The following is a 25,464-nucleotide window of genomic DNA, read 5'->3' as shown; positions in this document are numbered from 1 at the left end:
TTTCAGCAAAACACTAGAGCCCATGAAAGTAGGAATTTTGGACTGTTTTGTTCACTGCTATATACAAAATATTGCTAAAAGAGTTAATATTGAATATGGGGGGACAGTCATCATAAAAAGGTCACTCTGCAGATAGAGCAATGAAGGCACTCTATTCTGAAGAATAAGATAAGGTGGCTCTTGTTCCATCAGCTACTTAGGCATAAATGCTAGAAGAATTAAGACTGATATTCATATAGGGAAAGAACAGTACAACAGATGAGAGGACCCTTAAGCAAACCAACATATATATGGAAATTTAATACATAAAAAAGATGGCTTCACAATAAAATTAGAAATGTCATAAAAAAAGGAGATGGCATTACAAATCAGTAATAAACAGACTATTTAATAAAGGGTGCTGGGTCAACCAGTTCCTCATTTGGAAAAGAGAAAAAGGGAGAAAAGGGAGTAGAGAGGGATCAAGGATGATTCTAAAGGTACTGGTCTAAACAGGACAGGTAGTATTGCCACTAAATGATAAGGAGAAAACGGTGGGTGTGGAACACAGTTCAGTTTTGGACATGTTAAAATTAAAATGTCTATTAGATATCTACATGGGGGAGTCAACATTTATATGTGCCTAAGTGCAAAGAGAAAGCCTAAATTGGAGATATAAATTTGAAATTAATAATACACAGATGGTATGTAAATCCATGAACAGATAAGATTACTAAGAAAGTGAAATAAAGAGAGAAGAAAAAACCCAAACTAAGCTCTGAGGCACTGCAACAATAAAACATCTCAGAAAATAAACATTTAGATAAATCAAAATCAGCAATTTTGTTTGGAACAATGGATAAAATGAGTTAGGATACATCTACCTTATATGAACTCCAATTATACACAAAATAAGTATATCAACAAAAGGGGAATCTTTAACTCTAGTCAGACATTTCATACTTGTGTGAACTGAGTTACAAATTCAGCCTGGGTAAAAGTAAATTCATGTTTCAGAGAAATTCATTATTGAAAAAAATAAATCCCTCAAAAGTATAGTTATTAAAGTCATAAGTCTATTAATCATACTTACATGTGAAAGATAATGTGCTTTTCAACTTAAGTAAATATCTGTAGTTTTATAAAGGTACTCATTGGGAGAGTTATAATATTACTGTATTTAGAAAGACACCAGCATCGTTTTTACCTAGTGAGCAGTTGCTCTGCATCCTCCCATCTGTTGAACAACGTAACATGGTGCCAACCACACGGCCTCCCACAACAATGACACGTACATCCCGTCCATGAGACTCTTTAACATACTTCTGGAACAGATATGGAGCTTCATGGCGAATAAGATGGCTTAGATCAGCCAAATGGTGCTTATCTCGAGCCAAAAAAACAGCTTTGCCTATGATTAAGAATAAAAAATATGTGGAAGTCATCAATCTGTAGGTAGATTGATATCAATTGCCTCAACCTTCTACTGGCCCCAAATCTGTTCTTTCAGAACCAATTACACTTATTAAAAAAAAATTATTGATTTTACAAAAAGATAAGAGGGGAGGAGCAAGAAGTATCAGCTCATAGTTGCTTCACTTTAGTTGTTCATTGATTGCTTGAATGTGCCTTGACCAGGCAAGCCCAGGGTTTTTAATTAGTCACCTCAGTGTTATCCACTGCGCCACCACAGGCCAGGATAGTTCAATTACTTTAAAACCAAAGTAACATAGTGATAATTAGTAAGACAATGCAAAAATTGCACATTAAAACGTTAATATCGCCTATGATTGCTCAATCTCCAAACTCTTTCAGTAATCTAGAATTTATTTCATTTTATGTTGTGAGGTGGGAACATAAAATTTATATTCTTCCAGGTTAGCCAATAATGCCAGACTCACTGATTGGCAAAACATTTCCCTCTAAGTTAAAACATGTCACTACTTTGCACAATGTATTAATAAACTTCATTTGTATACAGGGATGTGCAAGTAGGCTTATAGTATGTACGGAAAAAGACAAGTAGGTTATGATTATTATAATAGCTGTATTAACTCTGTGTTTCCCATACAACCATGAACCTCCTTTCCAACCCTGTATAGTAAAATAGCAGTATGTCACTACATACCTAAGTTTTATTCTGAATTCTCTGGTCTGTTTCATTGCTCTATTAAGTAAATTTTTATGCCAACAAAAGTGGCTGTTTTAAAAACATATTTATAAATCCTTTGACATTTTTCCTATCTAGAAGAGGAGAATCTATGTCTCATCCCTTTGAATCTAGGAGGGCTTGTGACTGCTTCAACCAACAGAATACAAAAGCAATTCCGTATGACTGCTGAGGCTTGGTCATAAAGGTTCATGCTGCTTCTTTGGCCACTGGAGCATTCACTGCAGGTGCCCTGAAACTTCTTGGCTGCCATGATAGAAAAGCCAAATATAAACAATGAAGTCAACAGTCCCAGTTGACCCCTGATCCAGCTTCCCTGTCAAGGCACTACATTTTTGAAGTACCTGAATTTATGAATCATTTTATGCCTTAAGAAATCTTTCCTTAATCTGAAATTTTTAGGATACTTTTATACACTGTCTTCTAAAGATGTATATTTTTGCCTTATATATTTAAATCTCCAAACTATATAAACTGGGAGAAAAAATGATTGGAGTCATTGATGTTAGATGCCGGAATTGCTGAAGAGGAAGATTAACATACTTACTTGGGACTCAGTCTAAATTAAGTATGTGTCTTAAAATCTTTTAGGATAATCACTAAGTGGACAGAAACAGATTCTAGACAAACCAAACAACTCAAAGTAGCCTTCTACAAGTTTGAGGCACTATGGACCTAACAATTTCCCTCTAATTTTTCTTCAGTAGCTTTGCATCAAAAGCTATAAATTTCAACTGACCAGACTACTGTCTATTCACTAACCATGAGCAAATACAAAGAAAATAAAAATTGCTTTGATCTGATTAAGAAAAAAATCTATACTATAATCACCCTTATTAATTTTCAAAAGTATATTTCAAAATTATGTACCATAGCAACAATGCACACAAACCTCTATGACCCCGTGTATTCTTCACTACCATTGGGAACTCCAGCACTTCTGCTTCATCAATCATTTTAGAAAAATTTTCATGACCTCCTGGTTTGAGCCAAAAAAAAACAACAGTAAGAGAGGTGGTTTGTGATAAATTTTATCTACATTAATGTCAGCAACACAAGGGAGGTAGAAGGTAAGAACTGATAACTGAATTTTGCTTTTCTTGGAGAAAATAAATAAAAGTTGAAAGTAAAGTTAACTATCAGTTTAAAACAACCACATTTTTTAAAATGGATAAAAACTACCTTAAACTATAAATATTCCAACCTAAAGAAATTAAGTATACTTCAAGCTAAAATAATGTTTCCTAATTCTATATCATGTTCATATTTTTATCCCTTATTTTTCCACTACACAAATAATAGAAGCCTGAAGATCTACTTTAGCATATTCAATTCCCTGTTTGGAGTAAGAAACAGAAGAATAAATCAGTTGAGAACTAATCCAAGGTTGAGATGCTGCATGCATTTGTACACACACACTCTCTCTCAAACACACAAATTAATTTTTATCTCTATTATTAATCAGAGTTCATTCTACTCGGAGCTACTCAGTACCAATGTGCTAAATCTTGCTTTTTAGTGTTTTTATTTCCCAGGAAAAAATGATACAGCAGCAAAATCACAGCAAAAAGTGGATCGTAGTTATAAAAAAATAATATGATGATACACAAAAACTAAACCAGGAAAAAGTTCATTAAATACAATTATCATAAAGTTGCAGCTTAGAGAAATTTAGATGATCAGTCCCCAAATTTGAAACCTTCAACATCAGAGCACAGGTAACATTTAATTTGGTTAACTTTCTCCTCCTTTTCATTCTCTTAAAATCAGAATATAAAGCCCTGATATAAGTATCAGGAAGGATGAATTCTCGAACTATTCATATTGTCTCTTCTTTGAGCAACTGTTAAAAACAGCAACTGTATCACATATCTAGACTTGAAGAGTTCCCTTCTTTAAAATATTGTTTTAAAAAATATGACAGGGATTTCCTCTTAAAGCCTTGTTGTAGAATGTCCAAGGATTGCACTGACATTTATTTAGAGAAATGAAAAATTATACTGATTTACATTAAGTTTTATCCTTTCCAAACTAGAAGAACTGAAAAGGCAGAAAATATATTAACATTATTATTTATAGCAGTGCTCCTTACAGTGTGGTCTAGTAACTTATGTTCATTTCCGACTTCTTTGCTATTGATAGGTGACCAGGTAAGTGTAAAAAGAGTAAGCACTTTTATAGCAATTTGGCATTGCTGTGATATTTTTGTTGTATTTTATTAAAGTATTGATAGATAGCAAATTGGTCTTTAAACCTTTACCACAGATAGTTTTAGAAGCTCTGGTTTAAAATATAACTAGTATAGTGTCATTTCCTTATGAAATAAAATACCGCGTGACCAGGCGGTGGTGCAGTGGATAGAGCATTGGCCTGAGATGCAGAGGAACCAAGTTAGAAACCTCGAGGTCTCCTGCTTGAGTGGGGGCTCACCAGCTTGAGCATGGGGGTCGCTGGCTTGAGTGTGGGATCATAGACATGACCCCATGGTCGCTGGCTTGAGCAAGTGTCACTCGCTCTGTTGTATCCCCCCTCCCCCCCGCCCCCGGCATGGCACATATGAGAAAGCAATCAATGAACAACTAAGGTGCTGCAATGAACAACTGATGCTTCTCATCTCTCTCCCTTTCTGCCTTATATGTCCATGTCTGTTCCCCTCTCTCTCTCTCTCTCTCTCTCTCTCTCGCTAAAAAAAATAAAAAAAAAACTTATGAAGAATTATCATGAAAATGGTAATAAAGATACACAGAGATGTCATTAAATTCTATTATCTTTTACCACAGAGACTGGCAAACTAAGTAAGGCCTGTAGAACAGACTTGGCCCACTGACTTTTTCTGTGATAAAGTTTTATTGGAACATAGCTACACTGATTTGTTTAAGCATTTTCTGTAGCAGTGCTCCTTTCACACTACAACAGCATTAGTGATGGTCACAAAAAAGACCGTATAGCCTGGAAAGCCCAAAATACTTAACTATTTGGCCCTTTATAGGAAAAATTGGCTAAGTCTGTTCAACCCATACCATGGAACTAAAATTTTTTTTTTTTAAGCAAGGGGGGGGCAGGCAAGGACAGACAGGGAGAGATATGAGAAGCATCAATTCTTTGCTGTGGCACCTTAGTTGTTTATTGATTGCTTTCTCATGTGCCTTGACAGGTGAGTTCTCACTGAGCCAGTGACCCCTTGCTCAAGCCAGCAACTTTGGGATTCAAGCCAGCAACTTTTGGGCGCAAGCTAGTGACCATGGAGTCATGTCTATGATCCCATGCTCAAACCGGTGAACCTGCACTTAAGCCTGCATTCAAGCTGGCGACCTTAGGGTTTTGAATCTGGGTCCTTTGCATCCCAGGCTGACACTCTATCCACTGTGCCACTGCCTGGTCAGGCACCATGGAACTAAATCTTAAGACATGATTCATAATTCTCCTGCCCAGTTTGTTAAAATTGAAAATTACTTTTATTAAGAAGTTCTTTCATGTTCACAAATTTCCTTATATAACATAATCCTATTTGTTTAGTATGCTTTTCAAAACTATAAGTTCTCTAAAACTTAAGCTATAAATTCTTATTAGTGGACTCACCATAAGAGAAAGTATCTGGCAGAGGAACACCATGGCCAGCCAACTCTTGAAACGTCCAAAATTTATTAACACAGTTCAGGATGGCCTGAGGTCGATTCATCAACCGGCATCCCATCTTCTCTAGATGGCGCAAAACAGTGATGTCACTATCACTTTGTACCCAAGGGGTTGGTACTCTCACTACCACCACCTGGGGGTAGGCAGTAATTAGTTCTCCACTGATCCGCAAACCTGAAATATAAAGGAGCGAAAGCCAAAACTGTTAAATGAAATATACAATAAAATAAAGAAGCAGAAATACACCAAAGTTTGAGTTACAAAACTAAGTGTACTGTTGTTAACACTTCACTGGGACATCTCTCCTTAAATTACAGTACATTTCTTTGTAAGAAAAAGAAAATGAAATGAGAAAAACTTCTGCACTAGTTAAGTAAATACTTGTATAAGTGAGTCAATACAAAGAAATACAAAATAGCCATTAAAAAAAAATGTCATAGCCAGCCCTGGCCGGTTGGTTCAGTGGTAGAGCGTCAGCCTGGCATATGGAAGTCCCGGGTTCGATTCCCGGCCAGGGCACACAGGAGAAGCACCCATCTGCTTCTCCACTCCTCCCCCTCTCCTTCCTCCCTGTCTCTCTCTTCCCCTCCCGCAGCTAAGGCTCCATTGGAACAAAGTTGGTGCTGAGGATGGCTCCATGGCCTCTGCCTCAGGTGCTAGAATGGCTCTGGTTGCAGCAGAGCATCGCCCCTTAGTGGGAATGCTGGGTGGATCCCGGTCGGGTCTGTCTGTCTGCCTCGCCACTTCTCACTTTGGGGGGGGGGGGAGTCATAGCCATTTTCAAAATGGAAAAAGATCTAGATGTTGAACTTTTTATCTAATACCATTCTATTTAAAAAGATCCCATAATAATAAAACAATGTACTCATGAGTTTCTTCTTACAGCCTATTTTCATTAAAAAACAAAACAAAAAAAACAGTATATACACTTGTTTCAAATGTTCAAATACAAAAATACAGGGTGAGCAAAAGTTTAGAGTTGTTTGTATGAAAAATAATATAATAAATAATACAAAAATAAACTCTCGTTGTGTACTCACAACTGTTACCCTACTTTCGCCCACCTCTGTATATAATATATCATATAATATATTCACTTTCCATCCAACATCGTCATTACTTAGTGTTAATAGTATGTCTTTTCTCCACTGTTAATCTTTTCTTTTTTGAATGAGTGAACAAGCAAGTGAGAGGGAGAGAGGAACAGACAGGAATAGACAGACAGGAAGGGAGATGAGAAGAATCATCTCATAGTTGTGGCACTTTAGTTGTTCACTGATTGTTTTCTCATATGTGCGTCTTGACGGGGGGGGGGGGGGTCTGCTTGAAGCAGTGATCCTTGCTCAAGCCAGCAACCATGGGGTCATGTCCATGATCCCACAGTCAAGCTGGAGACCCAGTAGGCTCCACTGTTAATCTTAGCATAGAATAATACATAGTTTTTAGAAAAATGAAGTATTTTAAATTATTTATGTTACTTTCTTTCATTACTTAAAATTACACCACATCATCCCATGTCAGTGCATGGACAGCTTTATTTCCTCCTTTTTGAGGGGAGGGCTGAATAGAATTATATTTTATAAATACGCCATATGATCAATCCTTTAATCGTGGACATTGATTCAATACATATTAAGCAGTTACTATGCATCAGATGCTTTTCTAAAAGTTGGGAATAGATTGCTACGGAAGGCAGTAAGGTACTGTCCTGTGAAGGAGAGAGTGTTCCATGACATTATAGCTGCCTGTGGGACCCCTGTGCTATGCCAAATCTAGCCCAGAATAGAGACTGCTTCCCGTAAAGCCCCTCAAAGACTGTCCAACCTCACCCTTGTGCCCCACATGTGCTGGTTCCTGCAAGAGGTTTTGACCTCCCAGGTCAGGTATGTAAGGCATTTCCCCTTTTCTGAGGCAGGCCATTCCTCAACACTTCTATCCATCCTGCCCTGTCCTATATAACCCAGTAGTGTCTGCCATGACACATCTCATATATGAGTTCCCTTATAAACTCAGTATAATACTAGAGTTGTCAGCTTCTTTCTCTAGTAGCTAGGCCCTGGGAAATTTTATCTAACAGCTAATTACACTCATGAAGCTTTCAGTCTAGTGGAGAAGGCCCTACATATTAATTTTTATGATATTAGCCTTTGTTTGAGAGAGGGGAGAGAGAGAAAGGTGGGGAGGAGTGGGAAGCATCAGCTCGTAGTAGTTGCTTCTCATATGTGCCTTGACCAGGCAAGGCCAGGGTTTCGAACTGGCAATCTCAGCATTCCAGGTCAACACTTTATCCACTGTACCACCACAGGTCAGGCAAGTACGTACATATTAGCTTTTAAATATAGTAGAAATTCTAATACAGGAGAAACTGGTGAGAGGTAACAGCTGAGTTAAGAATGTAAGCTTGAGGCCCTGGCTGGTTGGCTCAGCGGTAGAGCGTCGGCCTGGCATGTGGGGGACCCGGGTTCGATTCCCGGCCAGGGCACATAGGAGAGGCGCCCATTTGCTTCTCCGCCCCCGCCCCCCCCTTCCTCTCTGTCTCTCTCTTCCCCTCCCGCAGCCAGGGCTCCATTGGAGCAAGGATGGCCCGGGCGCTGGGGATGGCTCCTTGGCCTCTGCCCCAGGCGCTGGAGTGGCTCTGGTCGCGGCGGAGCATCGCCCCCGTGCCGGGTGGATCCCGGTCGGGCGCATGCGGGAGTCTGTCTGGCTGTCTCTCCCCGTTTCCAGCTTCGGAAAAATATAAAAAAAAAAAAAAAAAAAAAAAAAAAAGAATGTAAGCTTGAGCTGTGTAAAGCAAAGAGAAATGACACTTCACAAATCAGGGAATAGCAGAAATCATAGGGCAAAAATAGCAATAAGAACAATGCCTGCCTCAACTGTAACTTACAAAATACAGGGTGAGCAAACTACAAATACAGGTGTTAATCTTAGCATAGAATAATACATAATTTTTAGAAAAATGAAGTATTTTAAATTACTTATTACTTTCTTTCATTACTTAAAATTACACCATATCATCCCATGTCAGTGCATGGATTGTATTCATGCAATGTGTAAAAAATAAGGTTATTCAGGTTAAGGTGAAGGTGTCAAATATGCAAAGTTACAAATGTTCACTGAGATATAACTGACATACAATAAATGTATTGGTTTTAGGTGTGTAACATAATGATTCAATATTTGTATATATTGCCAAATTATCACCACAGTAAGTTTAGTTGACATCTATCAATTCGTATAATTAACAATTTTTTCATTTTTTTATTTAATGATTTCTAGAGAGAGGAGAAGGGAGAAAGAAAGAAAACATCAATTTGTTGCTCCACTTATTTATGCATTCACTGGTTGACTCCTGTATTTACCCTGATTGGGGATTGAACCCACAACGTTGGCTTATTGAGATGGCACTAACCAACTGAGCTACATAATATTCCATTATACAAACACACACACATACACACATACATTTTCTTTACCCATTCATCCATTGACACATTGATTATTTCCATGTCTTTGCTATTATAAATAATGGTGCAATAAATATGAAGGTGCAGATATATCTTCAAGACAGTGATTTCATTTCCTTCAGGTAAATACTCAAAAGTGGAGTTGCTGGATCCACAAATTCTGAGCTAAAGAGTTTATATATCTGTTGTGATTAAGGGAACTGAGGGTGTGTATGGAATACTGCCTACTGATACTTCACACAAATCCCTCCACCCCATTTTTTAATCCCTCCCTGTGGCAGGGGCTAGAAACATTTCCCATGCTCCCCTGCCAACAGGATTCCATTCTCATTGATGAGAAGCCATCAATGAGAGATAGTTACATAAAAATTTAAAGGTGAAAGAGAAGCAGAAGTCATTCTGCTCCAGAAGCAGTTATGGGGAGGGATGTGGTCATGAACAGAGGTGAGGTTTTGCCAATGTTTTAGGTATTCTCCTCACCATCATTTACTGTGCTGCTATAAGCATCTTGAGATCAGCCGCAGCAGATTTGTTATCCTGTACTTCTCATTTCTTAAGACTTTCACAGTGAACTGCCTCAACAATCACTCTAAAGAGTTTTTTAATAGGAAAAAAAAAACAACACCCTAGTGACCAGATTAGAAGTGTAAAAAGTTTGAGACTAGGTATAAAAAAATGGGAAAGTTGAAAATGAAAGCCAGTTTAGGACAGAAGATGCTGAATTTGGAGGATCTAGATATAAAATATTTTAGTGCTAACATCAAACTAGAACTATTATAAATATAATTCATAATGGTAGTATGGACTGTGTTCACTTATTTGTGGGAACCAGCCCAAGCTGTAATATCTAACAACATCAGGATATAAAGGCTGAAAGACAAAATAAAAAAACAGAGAAAACTAGGAACCAAGATTCGGTGGATCTCATTAAGAAAGCAATAAAACCTGAGGAAAGAAAGCAGTAAAAAAACTACGGAAATCTAGTGTGTCAAGTATCATTGTGAAAGATAAGTCAGCATTATCAGGGGTAAATAATCGAATTCATTAAGTAAAACACAGGTAACAAAAAGACAGTACTGAGAAAGGTTTGAGTGATAAGAGATACTGTCAAATGTCAAGAAAAAATTTACTACATTACTTTCTCATTTCCCTAAACTGGAGACAGTTTTTGCTCTTTTTAAGAAATGGGATAAAGAAAGCAATGAAACTATTCCACACTCAGGCCACACCACCAGCAGGGACCACCTATCTGCTGCATCAGAAAATGGGAGTATGGGAATGAGGCACAGTTAGATCTGCATAGTACACTATGTGGGTATTATTGAGGATGGAAAGAAAGCCAATGCCTCCAGTAACGGAAACACACACTTTGTTATTCTAGGTAAGCAAAAGGTGATCCAGGGCTGGAAAGGAGGGCAAGTACAGATAGAGCCAAAATAGGCAAAGTGACATCTCTTACGACTGCTATTGATTGATCTTTGGGCACTCTGAGCAAATGAAGAATCCATTCTTATAAGAATATAATGTATATGGCCTTTTCTAGCTGCTTTGAAACTTCCTAAGAAGATATATGAGATATATGCGGTTCACTTTTCATGGTCTCATTGTATTACGAATTTTTAAATTGTATATATCTATTTTGTATTGCAGATTTTGCGGTATATCATGGGATTTTGCAGTATATAGGTATTTTATATATTTATTACTTTAATTATTTTTGTGGTAAAATAAGCATAGAAAGTGTGGGAAAGGTTTGTAAGAGTGTGGGGAGGGTTTATAAAGCCTTAAAATATATATATATAAATAATAAAATAAATATAAGGTCGCTACTTTGTGGATTTTCCCCTATTGTGGGGGGTTCTGGGGCCTAACTCCCATGATAGACAAGGGTTGTGTTTCTAACCCTCTTCAACTTCCTCAGTTATCCTGTTCTCCTCCGATTTGTTTCCAAGTCTTATCTAGCTATTAATCCCAAGGAGAGAGAAATTTTTCTTCTTAAAAAGTAAGTTTTTTGGGAATGATGAAGAATCAATAAAAATTCCTTTCTCAGCCCCTCATCAGCGGTAAAAAGAAACAAATGGAAGACTACTATAACACTGTGCCTCATTATCACTGAGGATTTATTTCCTCATTGTTGCTGATGGTCATGTGTTTTAAAAAAGAGAAAATGGGTGAACTGCTTTCTTTTTTTAGTTCAAATAAAATGGATATAATTTTTTTAAAAGAAAAAAGAAGAAATAGAAAGCAAGCAAACAAGCAATCATAGCTCTTCATTTTTAAAGCATTTTTAAATTTTATTTATTCATTTTAGAGAGGGGAGAGAGAGAGAGAGAGAGAGAGAGAGAGAGGGAGGGAGGGAGGAGCTGGAAGCATCAACTCCCATATGTGCCTTGACCAGGGTTTCGAACCGGCGACCTCAGCATTTTCAGGTCGACGCTTTATCCACTGCGCCACCACAGGTCAGGCCTTTTTTTTTTTTTAAAGCATTTTTTATTGAAGGTAATGACTATCTGGCTTTTTCTCTAAGTATCTTCAAAAAATCTAAAATCTGAGGTCAAGACAGCCAACTCTATCACAAACATTGGCAAAAGGAGATAAGATATCAAATTTAGAGACCCATGATGTCACTAGCTATAGTAATTTACCTTATATTTTATTTATTATTTATTTATTTTTTTTGTATTTTTCTGAAGTTGGAAACAGGGAGGCAGTCAGGCAGACTCCCGCATGCGCCCAACCAGGATCCACCCGGCATGCCCACCAGGGGGTGATGCTCTGCCTATCTGGGGCATCGCTCTGTTGCAACCAGAGCCATTCTAGCACCTGAGGCAGATGCCACAGAGCCATCCCCAGCGCCCAGGCCAACTTTGCTCCAATGGAGCCTTGGCTGCATGAGGGGAAGAGCGAGACAGAGAGAAAGGAGAGAGGGAGGGGTGGAGAAGTAGATGGGTGCCTCTCCTGTGTGCCGTGGCTGGGAATCGAACCTGGGACTCCTGCACGCCAGGCCGATGCTCTACCACTGAGCCAACCGGCCAGGGCTCACCTCCTTATATTTTACAAATGCTGACATTCAAGCTCTCCATATTTGAGTATATTCTCTCTAGCTTTTCTACAGATAGTAAAAAAAAAAAAAATTGGTTCAAGAGAAATACCTCATGAAATTGACAAACAAGATGACAAGATACCCTTAAGGGACTTATCCATTAATCAATTCATTCAAAAATTTGCTGAGTACCTACTCTGAAACTTGGGATAAAATCCTGGCCCCACTTCTGTTTTGCTAATTTATATAAAAACTGTTTTTTAAGAAGTTTCTTTCCTTACTATTATCCTAATGTGACTTGAAAATTGAAAGTTGAAATACTATATCCAACCTAATTATTATGTTTTCTTCATCCATAAAATAGTAATATTTACTGAAACAGTAAAGAAAAGCTATATAAAAGATAAGTGGGCAAATATATAATTATATAATTATGTAGTCACTGTTAATAAAGCCAGACATAAAAATTTATGGTCTTCTAGCAACAAATTGCTATAGAAGAGGGGAGAGAGGATTATTACCAGAATTAAATGAGTTATTTATAAAAAAGCTTTGCATATTGCTATTGTTTGCAAAAGAAATATAATTTTAAAACCTGAATTCTAAAAACTGAGACAAATTTTCCTGAGCTTTTCCTAACTCATCTTAGTAACTACACTAACTCTAGGTTCTTTCATGACTTCTCACTTGTGTATCTCTCAGAGACCAGTCTTACAGAATCAGATCCTTCTCCCAAGAAGACACACAAATGGCCAACAGATACATGAAAAGATGCTCATCTTTACTAGCTATTAGAGAAATGCAAATCCAAATTACAATGAGATACCACCTCACACCTGTTAGACTAGTTGTTATCAACAAGACAGGTAATAACAAGTGTTGGAGAGGTTGTGGAGAAAAAGGTACCCTCATTCACTGCTAGTGGGAATGTAACTGGTATAGCCAGCATGGCAGTGCCTCAAAAAACTGAGAATAGAACTACCATATGACCCAGCAATCCCTCTACTAGGTATCTACCCAAAAAACTCATAAACACCAGTACACAAATACACATGCACCCCCATATTCATCACAGCATTATTCACAGTGGCCAAGACATGGAAACAACTAAAGTGTCTCTCAATAGAGGATTGGATAAAGAAGACATGGTACATGTATACCATGGAATACTACTTAGCCACAAGAAATGGTAAAGACATGTTGCCCTTCATGACAATATAAATGGACCTTGAGAACATTATACCAAGTGAAGTAAATAAATTAGAAAAAGTTAAGAACTATATGATTGGTGAAATATAAAACTTAGACTCACAAATATAGATAAAAGTGAAGTGGTTATGGAGTGGCAGGGAGTCAAGAGGGACAAATAGATGATGACAAAAAATAATTTGACTTTGGGTGATGGGCACATAACACTTCAAATGCTACAGAAATGTTTACCTGAAACCTATGTACTCTTATTGATCAATGTCACCCCATTAAGTTCAATTTTTAAATAAAAATTTTTTAAAGAATCAAATCATTCAGTTTCACAACTGTCAAACGTACTGTGCATAAACAGAATATTAACATTCCAATTAATAATAGTATCATTTAATGAATATTTACTATGTGTCAGATACCAAACCATGGCAAGCACATACATCTTGAGTAATCCTGATCACATTATAAAGACGGCTTTTTATTTTTATTCCCACTTTTAACAGAATTTACCAAGAGATTTAATTTAGTAGTAATTAAATAAAACAAGACAACCAGTCTGACCAACTGCAAAAGGTTTGATTTAATAACTGGGTCAGCCAGGACAACTTGATCAAACTAGTTCTAAAGCCCAAGTTCTTTCATTATGTCAAAGGACTTTCCTCCAAATTCCTAGCTGTGCTAATTTCTTAAGCAGCATGATAGCTGGAAGACTCCTTTCAGCAGGAATATATTCCAATGGTTAGGTTGGAGCTATAGTCCCCAAAACCCCAGAATTCCATTATTTGCCTTGAAGAAAGAATTTGGAGGTTTGAGCTACCGATTCATTTCTTTGCTTTAAGTTCCCTAGCACCTCTGGAGACCAGCCTCATCTCCTGCTTCCAAATCCCTCACACACTTTTAAAGTGTTCTGTAGCAATACATACCAGATTCTTCCAAGCTTTATCCCCAACAAGACTATGCTTCCAAGTGAATAAAGGTAATTATTTAATTACCAGTTTCACCACTGTGTACTATGGGTTATTAGACTCACTTTCTGTAATAAGAAAAGTAGTCCTAATTGATTTCTGCCCTCTCTCTGCCAAATAACCAAATCCATGAAGGTCTACTATCAGCAATCTGATCCCTGCAATTAATTTCCGAATAGTTTAAGGTTATTTGATGTGTAGGCAACTAAAATATCTCTAGCTAACTTGAACAAGAAAAAAAATTGATATATAGATATAGGATTGTGCACAGAACTAAATAAAAAGAATGCTGATAAAACCAGGTTCAGAAAAAAAACCCAGGGCAATTCTGGAAGTTTAGGAAGCAAAAAACAACTGGCAGTCTCACCAAGGTGCCACACCAAAATGATCCAATTCCAAACTGTCTCCTTCTATTCTTAAGTTAAACTACTCAGATTCAAGACAAGACTTCCAACCTGTGGCCTAGCTTGACCATAATGGGGCTGAACACCATCCTCAACAGACCCACCAAGACTGCATAATATGAGAGAATGAATTTCTCAAAATAAATTCATGTGCTGTTAGCAGAAAACAAACAAACAAAAATTAGGGGAGTAAGGGCCCTGGCCGGTTGGCTCAGTGGTAGAGCGTCGGCCTGGCGTGCAAAAGGCCCGGGGTTTGATTCCCGGCCAGGGCACACAGGAGAAGCGCCCATCTGCTTCTCCACCCCTCCCCCTCTTCTTCCTCTCTGTCTCTCTCTTCCCCTCCCACAGCCGAGGCTCCACTGGAGGCAAAGATGGCCCGGGCACTGGGGATGGCTCCTTGGCCTCTGCCCCAGGCGCTAGAGTGGCTCTGGTCGCGACAGAGCGGCGCTCCGGAGGGGCAGAGCATCGCCCCCTGGTGGGCGTGCCGGGTGGATCCCGGTCGGGTGCATGCGGGAGTCTGTCTGTCTCTCCCTGTTTCCGGCTTCAGAAAAATACAGGAAAAAAAAAAATTAGGGGAGTAAGGAATAAATTCTGAAGGAAGAATGTACCACAGGCAAGAAACTGAACTGGCAACTTTTCATTATAGTCCTTTCAATTTAATAACATTTTGTGGGACAATTTTGGTTAACTTTAATAACGGCAGTTGGGGGCAGGGACCAGGATACTTTATACACTTCACTATTATCGCATCCCACACCATAACCAAAGGAATTATTTTGACATGGCATTTATAAATAAAGGTCTGCTCATTTACTGAGTGGGGCAAAAGTTGGTGTAGTTGTGAGTACACAAAACAGAGTTTATTCTTGTATTATTATTATTGTATTATTTTCCATATGAACTGTACACCTACTTTTGCCCCATACTGTATTTGCAAGAATGTCACATCTCCTAGTTTACTTCACTTCAACTGTCCATAATTTATCATAGTAATTTTTATTTATATAGCTATATTCTAATTAATACTATTCAACATCACATATAAAACTATAGCCATTTCCAAGAGCAATTTGTTCCCTAAATGTGAGTTTAAAGCATTAGAGGTATAACTAATCCGATTCTATATACTTTTCTGAACTACTTTGGACAGGGACAGGCAACCACTCTGATAAAACAGGTATAATCACTTGTTGCTGGCACAGAAGGTAAAATTTCATTCAAGTATCTCACTGAAGAATCAATAATGAAAAGGTAGACAAATTTAGCAAGCAGACTAAATATAATCAAAGCTACCTACTACTTTAATAAGAGTAGGGGGAAAAAGATAAGTTCCTAAAATAAATTTCTCCCTGATGATTAAAGACTACAAATGTCTTTCCTTTGAATACTCAACAGCTTATCTTCTGACTTAAGGAAATACCCAACTGTATGTCCCACTGTCCAGCTGGGTTGGGAATGACAGTTCCAAGTTCCCAAAAGATTAAGCAGAAAATGGCTCAACCTGGGCCATTCTTTGTCTATTAATATTAAAATGAAATCACACAGGAAAGACCATTGGAAAAGGGGAAATTAGTACCTTTCTGGAACATAATTTGGCAATGAACAGTGAATTCTAGGGATTTATGGCAAAGGGATCCTACCTAAGGGCAAGAGGTATACTTTTCCTTTCACTCTACCCTTGTATAACAGCTACTCATCCTTCAGCTTTTAGTGTCACTTCTCTAAAGAGGCCTTCTCCGACCTCGCAATCTAACAAGAGATCCATTGGTATACTCTCTCATATCACACTGCACTTTCCTTTTATAACACTTAGTGTGTAACTATTTCTTTGACTTTTGCAAAATGTCTATGCCTCCCATTTTGCTTAAAGAAGATATAAACCAGTGGACTATTATATTTTGCTAAACTCCACATTTCCAATGCCTAGTACAGTATCGTGGCACACAGACGACACTCACCTGACAAGTGAAAAACATTTAAAGCAATGGTTTTCAACCACCAGTCCACAGACTTCTGTGCTGATAAGCAAAAAGTTAACCACCCTGATGTTATATGAAGACAACATTAGGACAGTTAACTCTTTTGCAGACCAACGGACTCAAAATATTGGGCAGGCCAGCGTTTGAAAACCACTGATTTAAATAGCCAGAGGCAGATTAAGGTCAGTTGAGGCCCTGGGGCAGAAGAAAATATTGGGCTCCTTAAAAAAAAAGAGAGAGACAGGGAAAATAAAAATATATGTTAACTATATTTTTAAATAAATAAAATATTACTATTAATGTTAAAATTGCACAAACAAAACCAAACTTGTCATTAGAAAAAAATATAAAGTTGGGGTTTTGCAGGGCCCTTCAGAAGTAGGCGCCTAGGGCACCCGCTGTTAAATCCGCCTCTGAGAAGAGTGTGTATGTTACCAATCTATATGTCTATGTGTGATCAATCTATGGGTGGCAAAATTTCTGATGATATATACTCTAAACTTTATATTTTGGTACTGTCTCTGTTATTTGTATAATAAAGAAATATAAATAAAGCTATTAGTTGCTTTAAAAAAGAGAAAAACAAAGATATAAGCCTAGGGTGCCTAGCACTATCCTTTGCATATAATAGGTACTCTCAAACTGTTCTCTTCTCTTGCCTTTGCAATTAACACTTCCAGGGGAATACTTAAGAAAAAATATCCAGAATAAATTTAAATGTTTTAATTATATGAAATAACTGTTATTTGGGGATAAGTATATCTACTAATGCAACAATGAAAAAGTGCCAAAGAGTGAGAATCAGCCCAATGAATTAGGACCAGCAGATTTGATGGTTTCACTGCTTAATTGAAGAGGGAACACAGTTCCTAACTCATTCTGTGAGGCCAGCATAACCCTAATACCAAAAGCAGTATAAGAAAACTGAACACAAATAGTCTCATATGAACATTAATGCAAAAATCCTCAACAAAATGCTAATAAACAGAATTCAGCAGCAGATTAAAAGGATTATACACCATAATCAAGTGAAATTTATTCCTAGAATGCAAGGATAATTCAACATATGTAAGTCAATGTAATCCACATCAACAGAATGAACTGTTACAACATCTTAAATGATGCAGAGAAAGCATCTAATAAAATTCAACACCCTTTAGTAATAACAACTCTTAACAAACTAGGAAAACTACCTTCACATAATAAAAGCCATATATAAAAATTCCATAGCAAAGATCATACTCTATGGTGAAAAGACGGGAAGCTTTTTCTCTACATCAGGAACAAGTCAAGGATGCCCACTTTCACCACTTCTATTTAACATACTATTGGAGGTCTTGCCGGAGCAATTAGGTAAGAAAGAGAAATGAAAGGCACCCAAGCTGGAAAGGAAGAAAGTACTAATCTGATCTCTTTTTGCAGATAATATGCTCATATATGAAGAAGACACTAGATTCCACAAAAAAAAACTGTCAAAACTAAAAAATTCAGCTAGGTAGCAGATAAAAAGTAACCACACAGCCCTGGCCGGTTGGCTCAGTGGTAGAGCGTCGGCCTGGCTTGCAGGGGTCCTGGGTTCAATTCCCGGCCAGGGCACACAGGAGAAGCGCCCACCTGCTTCTCCACCCCTCCCCCTCTCCTTCCTCTCTGTCACTCTCTTCCCCTCCCGCAGTGACAGAGCAATGCCCCGGAGGGGCAGAGCGTCGCCTCCTGGTGGGCGTGCCGGGTGGATCCCCGTTGGGCGCATGCGGGAGTCTGTCTGACTGTCTCTCCCCCGTTTCCAGCTTCGGAAAAATACAAAAAAAAAAAAAAAAAAAAAAAAAAAAAGTAAACACACAAAAACAATTTGATTCCGTACACAAACAATAAACAACCTAAAAATGAATTTACAAAAACAATTCTATTTTCAATAGCAACAAAAAGAATAAATTACTTAGGAATTAACCTAGTCAAGGATATGAAAGATTTGTACAATGAAAACTACAAAATATTGCTGAATGAAATTAAAAATAAATAATGTTCATGTTCATGAATTGGATCCAAAGTGATCTACAAGTTCAACGCAATCCCTAGCAAATTCACAATGAGTTTTTGTAGAAATAGAAAAAATATCCTAGGATGTATGTGCTGATATATATGTTGGTTGTAGGCACATGTTAAAAAGAAAAACTGGATTGAAAATAAATAGTGCCCTCAAGTGAAACTACTCAGAAACATTTCTAAAATAGTTTCTACCCTGACCATGATGGTCCAGTGGGTATAGCACTGACCTGGGACGCTAAGGTCCCGGGTTCAAAACCCGAAGTCACTAGCTTGAATGCACACTTATCAGGCTTGAGCGTGGGCTCATCCTGCGAGAGGTCACCAGCTTGAGCATGGGATCATATGATCCTATGGTTGCTGGCTTGAAGCCCAAGGTCGCTGGCTCAGCCGGAGCCCGCCAGTCAAGGCATGTATGAGAAGCAATCAATGAACTAAAGTGCCACAACTACAAGTAGATGCTTCTTATCTCTCTCCCTTCCTGTCTGTCTTGTCTCTGTCTCTCTCTCTCTAAAAAAAAAAAAAAAAAAAAAAATTCTAAAGGTACTGAGAATGAAGTCAATGTTAAGAGGGCAGAAAACAAAGAGTGACTATTTCCTAAGAGATTCTACTTATTTAAATATATGGAATCATATTATTAATCAGACAAGAATCTGGATCTATTAACTAACCTCTGAATGAAATTAACCCACAATAGCAGATTTGTACTTTGCATATTATTAATTCTTACAATAATCATCTCTCTCCATTTCACTGAGGAGGAAATTAAAATACACAGCCTCATTATCATTCCAGTAACAAAGCAAGAAAATGATCTTAAATGTACTTAAGTCTCATATCCTTACCCAATACTACAACAAAATCATAAAGTATTTTTGAAAGCTAATAAAAAATACCCTTTATATGCTACCATATAATATACTCCCTAACAGAAATGACCGACTGAACTATATACCAAGTCATAACTTTCCAAGTCAAAGAGGTAAAAATTCCTGAAAGTCTTAAAGAATTTCTACACATTTACAAGATATCTTCCCCTGTAATCCTAAAACAAATATGAAATATTAGAAATACCAGACATAGTTATCACCAATTGAGTCAAATCATTAGGACCCTTGTACATTAAAAGAACTGTATTAGTATTTTATACCCATATGTATCAAGTAATTTGTAAAAAACAAAACAATCACACATGGCTTTTGATTCATATACTAAAAGTCCCCTCCAATGGATTACACGGTATTTTAAAACTAAAAGGTAGTAATAACAGCCTGACCAGATGGTGGCGCAATAGATAGAACATTGACCTGGGATGCTGAGGACTAAGGTTCAAAACCCGAAGGTCACCGGTTTGAGCACTAGATTGCCAGTTTGAGCATGGGGTCATAGACATTATGCCACGGTTGCTGGCTTGAGTCCAAGGTTGCCAGCTTGAAGCCCAAGGTTGCTGGCTTGAGCAAGGGGTCACTGGTTCAGTTGGAGCCCACTGGTCAATGAATGTATGAGAAAGTAATCCATGAACTAAAGTGCCGCAACCATTGAGTTGATGCTTCTTATATTTATCTCTTCCTATGTGGCTCACTATCTCTGTCTCTCTAAAAATAAATAAATGATAGTAATAATAGAATAAAACAAGTAAGTTATCTTTAATTTCCCTCCCACCTATTTCTTAAATAATACGTAAGTGTAATAAATACCAGTTTTTCCATCTCTTCCAGAAAATATACATTTTAAGATCCAATAACACTTAATATGCTAAGCTATTAACAATGTCTTTGTCCTAATTATTCCTGAATCATGCAGAGTCACCATATTCTAAGTAAAAATCCAAAAAAATCACTTCATACAGACTTACCCAGGTTTCCTTGCTCTATTGTCAGCACTACTTCATCCATCACCACAGCCCTAAAGTCCACTTCCTCCTCACAACACTTGGCCTTTAATGCTCGTAAGATCTCTTTTTGGGGATAGTCTTCCCTGATTCGACGATCTGTCAAAAACCACAACTTGGCAGCCGCAGAGCTACACATCTTGATCTCCTTATTCCTCCTTTTCCTGGATTATTTCCTTCTGAGTATAAACTCTTTCTAGATGGAAGAGAAAATACACATACAAATCAAGAAATCTACTTAATTTCTGGCTTTCACACAAGTAAATGCTGTGATTACATATTAACTGAACAAATGGGATAACAGGGTAATATTATGACTTTTCCCCTTTCATTCAAATAAAAAAATTTTATGCCACTAGAAATAGGAAACTGACAACCTCCCCTAAGATAAAATTTCCCATTTTCCACCGAGGAAGCCAGCCCTGCGGTTTTATAATTACAGCAGGTCACTTATCAGAAATTTTCAGTGCCATTCCCTATGTTATATACTGTCTCTAGGATATATTTGAATCTGATCACTACTGTCATCATGTATTTTCAGGTAGGTGTAGTTGTTATTTTTCTTTCCTTATGTTGTTATGTGCATATTTTATTATACATTTATTTATAGGCTTGTAAAAAATGAGACAGCAACATTATTGGATGAGCATCAACACTGAAGTCATTTACACAGCACCCTTAATCAAATAATTTGAGAATGAGAAAAAAATATTTTAAAGCCAAAATAAATGCCAAAGTCCATTCACTAAAGGTTGTTTATCTCAATCAAGACAGCATGCTATTACTGTGTTTTTATTCTTTAAATACACTTTTTAAAAATAAACAGCTTGTCAACTAGAATGTAAGAAAAGACTTTCTTTTACAAATAAAATTTTGCTTCTCAGAGTTAATATCATGAACAAGACAACAGTTGAAAATTGGTTTCCTGAGAAACAAAGAGTTCTAAGTTTCACTAACAAACATAACTGGTTGATTTCAACAAAAGAAAACTTTTTAAAAATGAAGTTCTAGTAAGAACTAGAGGAAGCAATTGGCCATACAGACAGATGGCTTCCAGCATCCCAGAAGCTGGAACTGGTCCCTCAAGCACCATTTACGAGCTCTCCAGAGTCCCAGTCAGAAGAGCCTGCTCCACAGATGCACATGTGGTTAAGATCAGAACATCATAGGACATTCTCTCTCTCTCTCTCTCTCTCTCTCTCTCTCTCTCACACACACACACACACACATACACACACACACACACACACACACACACACACACACACACGAACCTTGGGCTGTCATGCCTGCCCCAAGACCCATGGCCTCAAAGACATCAGTCACTGGAAAGCAGGAAAGGAATAAAATATGAGAGATACACAAGAGAAAGGGGCTTGTAGCTGTGGAAAAGGGAGGGAGGAACTCTCAGCTATGGTGATGCATCAGGCCAAGACCCAAGTAACCAGCAAAGGAGATGCCTCATACCCAGAGCCTCTCAGGCCACTAGAAGGGTCTTACTCAGAAGGAAAAGCTCCACAGAAGTCACACCAGAGTACCTAATATAGAGATCCTCATTTCCCTTGAAAGGCAAATTGTAAAAATGCCCTTAAGATGTTTTTATTGGGTAATTTTTGAAACATCCTGTCCTTGACCCCCAAAACTACAATGCTATATCTCTGTGCCTCCCCTGGCATTTAGTTCTTGAACATCATCTGTTCACCAATATGACTGAATTTTATTGTATAAAACTGCAGAGCACTTGTGAGCCCAAGAGAAATCAGGATGGGATGTTAAAGCCATGGGCAACTGGAAAGCAGGAACATTCTGCCGATACTGGTATGTCAGCTCTCAGAAATGGCACAAAATGCAATGGTAATACAATGTGGTGTTTTCAGTGATTCTGCATTCAGACAATAAACTCTCCATGACTGCAATCTTATACAGTCATGCAGCAACTCCTGACAGATGATGTACATGAGCATCCCATCTCGCACATGTTCACATATATACATATCTTTCTTAGAATATAAACCAGATCAACTAATTTCCATCCTCTATTTTTATTTTGATTTTTTTGTATTTTTCTGAAGTTATAAACGGGGAGGCAGTCAGACTCCCACATGCGCCCGACCGGGATTCACCAGGCATGCCCACCAGGGGGCAATGCTCTGCCCATCCGGGGCGTTGCTCTGTTGTGACCAGAGCCATTCTAGTGCCTGAGGCAGAGGCCACAGAGCCATCCTCAGCGCCCAGGCCAACTCTGCTCCAATGGAGCCTTGGCTGCGTGAGGGGAAGAGAGAGACAGAGAGGAAGGAGAGGGGGAGGAGTGGACAAGCAGATGGGCGCTTCTCCTGTGGCCCTGGCTGGGAATCGAACCCGGGACTCCTGCACGCCAGGCCGACGCTCTACCACTGAGCCAACCGGCCAGGGCCTCCATCCTTTATTTATTGATTTGCCCCAGTATCAAGAAAAACAATGTACATAGAAATATCAGATCTCAAATAAATGCTGATAAACTGTTAAAATAGTTTTGAAATCAAAAGAGAATTTACTTTTATATTAGTTTTCTCATGCAAACTTTTGGATAGACACACCATTTTTAAAAAGTCACTATCATCTTCAAATAGTCTACACAAAGCTAATTAAATGGGAATCATAAAGGGATTCATTCATTTTTCTTGTGAGGCCCCTACCCAATGGTAGTCATTCTGGTAGGGAAAAAAAGCAAAATTACAATTTACCATTTGAAGACATTAGGGTATCTCTTACTATTATTAGGAAAATTCTTTATTCTAGATTAGAAAGCATATGAATCCAGAATCAGAAGACTGGAAAAGAATAAAGTCAGAGAAGAAAAAAATAAATACTAATACACAAACTAAAATTTACTCCATTTGGCTATTACTACAGATGTGCTTTCAATGACATCACTCTATCGTGAATGTGAAATTGGGTCAGGTTTGTAGAGAAAAATACGTGTATCTTGAATTGTAGGCACTTTTTCACAGTCTCCTTTTCTGTGACTAGTTTTTCCTGACAGCTCTTCTTCTGTATATAACTCTCAGCGCTTCATTCTTAAACCTTTCTCTCCTTTCTCTAGAAATGTCATCCTCAGCCAGGTTTCAACTATTAGCATTAAAATCTGAATATATCATTGATCTCTTACTTACTAAATCTCTCTCTCCAACCAGGCAATAGTGCCCAACTGTTTGGTCAAAGAGTAGACTACATGTTGCCATCCAAGTACTTTGTAACTGATCTACAGTCAGTTGACTTTATTTTATTTAATTTATTTATTTACAGGGACAGAGAGTCAGACAGACAGGAATGGAGAGAGATGAGAAGCATCAATCATCAGTTTTTCGTTGTGACACCTTAGTTGTTCATTGATTGCCTTCTCAAATGTGCCTTGACCGTGGGCCTTCAGCAGACCGAGCAACCCCTTGCTGGAGCCAGCGACCTTGGGTCCAAGCTGGTGAGCTTTGCTCAAGCCAGAGGAGCCCGCGTTCAAGCTGGCGACCTCGGGGTCTCGAACCTGGGTCCTTCCGCATCCCAGTCCAACACTCTATCCACTATGCCACCGCCTGGTCAGGCTACAGTCAGTTGACTTTGAGTAAAGGACATTACCCTCTGTAATGTGAGTAGACCTAATCCAATCAGTTTAAGAACTAAAAAGCAAAAGAGTGTCCCAGAGACACTGCATCAAGACTGTAACATCAAAATCCGGCCGGAGTTTCCAGCCGACTGGCCAGCTCTACATATTGTGATTTGCCAGCCCCACAATCACACAAGCCAATTCCTTAATATTAATCTCTCTCTCTTTTTCTGTCATAAAACTTAAAACAGTACTTAAATTTATTGATGGGGGGGGTTAATTTGTTGTTCCATTCATCCAAGCACTCATTCAGTGGTTGATTCTTATACGTGCCCTGACCAGGGCATAATCCTGGTATATCAGGACAATGCTTAACTGGGATACCCAGCCGGTCCTAAAAGTACACTGCTCACAAAAATCAGGGGATCAGGGAACGTGTAGAGTAGATACTCCAGTACTTTCAGTCTTTTGTACAGTGCATTTTCACCAATGAAATGAAAGTTGGTTTTGCATCTCATTTGCATAATCAAACAACTTTCTTTGACTTGTTGCTTGTTTTTCTGATGTTCTTGTTTAATTTTAAAAAATCAAATGCTTCTTTTTATTGCTGCATATTCATTTTGAAATATCCTCTAATTTTTGTGCGCAGTATCTATATTTTAATGCCAAATTTGTGATGCCTCAGGTTTTAACCAGGATCTTTTTATCAATCAAGGCTTTTTCTCTCAGTGACTTCTAACGTCTCCAATTCTTTACAATCCATTCCCTGACTTGAAAAACAAAACACAATTTGGGAGATTTATATATATAATTTACACTCTTTCTTTTCCTTTACTATAGCCAACAGTTCGTCAGAAATAAATCTGAAATAATCTTAGAAATGAGAAAGAATGGGAATAAGTAATAAAGACAAAAGCATTAAGAAAAAAGATGGGGAAAAGGGAACCACTCCGTGTGGGGAAGGGGATGATTTTTATAGATACTAAAGGTACAGAAAAGAAATAAATGGCCTCCCTGGGTGGTGGTGCAGTGCATAGAGCATCAGCCTGGGATGCTGAGGACCCAGGTTTGAAACTCCAAGGCTAAGGTCCCAGGTTTGAAACCCCAAGGTCA

General features: G+C 38.1%; 1 protein-coding gene across 6 annotated transcripts in view; it reads right to left on the bottom strand.

Annotated features, from left to right (window-relative positions):
- The window catches only part of RIMKLB (ribosomal modification protein rimK like family member B), a 79,845-nt gene that overhangs the window by 15,371 nt on the left and 39,010 nt on the right, over positions 1-25,464 (bottom strand). For all 6 annotated transcript variants that reach the window (XM_066355943.1, XM_066355903.1, XM_066355933.1 and 3 more), the window contains 4 exons: positions 20,739-20,970; positions 5,729-5,959; positions 3,042-3,128; positions 1,187-1,390 (listed from right to left, as the gene is read on the bottom strand). In XM_066355943.1, the coding sequence (XP_066212040.1) occupies positions 1,187-1,390; positions 3,042-3,128; positions 5,729-5,959; positions 20,739-20,913 (697 nt within the window). In that variant the 5' untranslated portion in view covers positions 20,914-20,970. The remainder of the gene's footprint in view (positions 1-1,186; positions 1,391-3,041; positions 3,129-5,728; positions 5,960-20,738; positions 20,971-25,464) is intronic.

This window comes from Saccopteryx leptura, chromosome 1 (genome assembly GCF_036850995.1).
Source record: "Saccopteryx leptura isolate mSacLep1 chromosome 1, mSacLep1_pri_phased_curated, whole genome shotgun sequence".
Lineage (NCBI taxonomy): Eukaryota > Metazoa > Chordata > Mammalia > Chiroptera > Emballonuridae > Saccopteryx > Saccopteryx leptura.
This window is presented reverse-complemented; position numbering and strand designations above follow the sequence as displayed.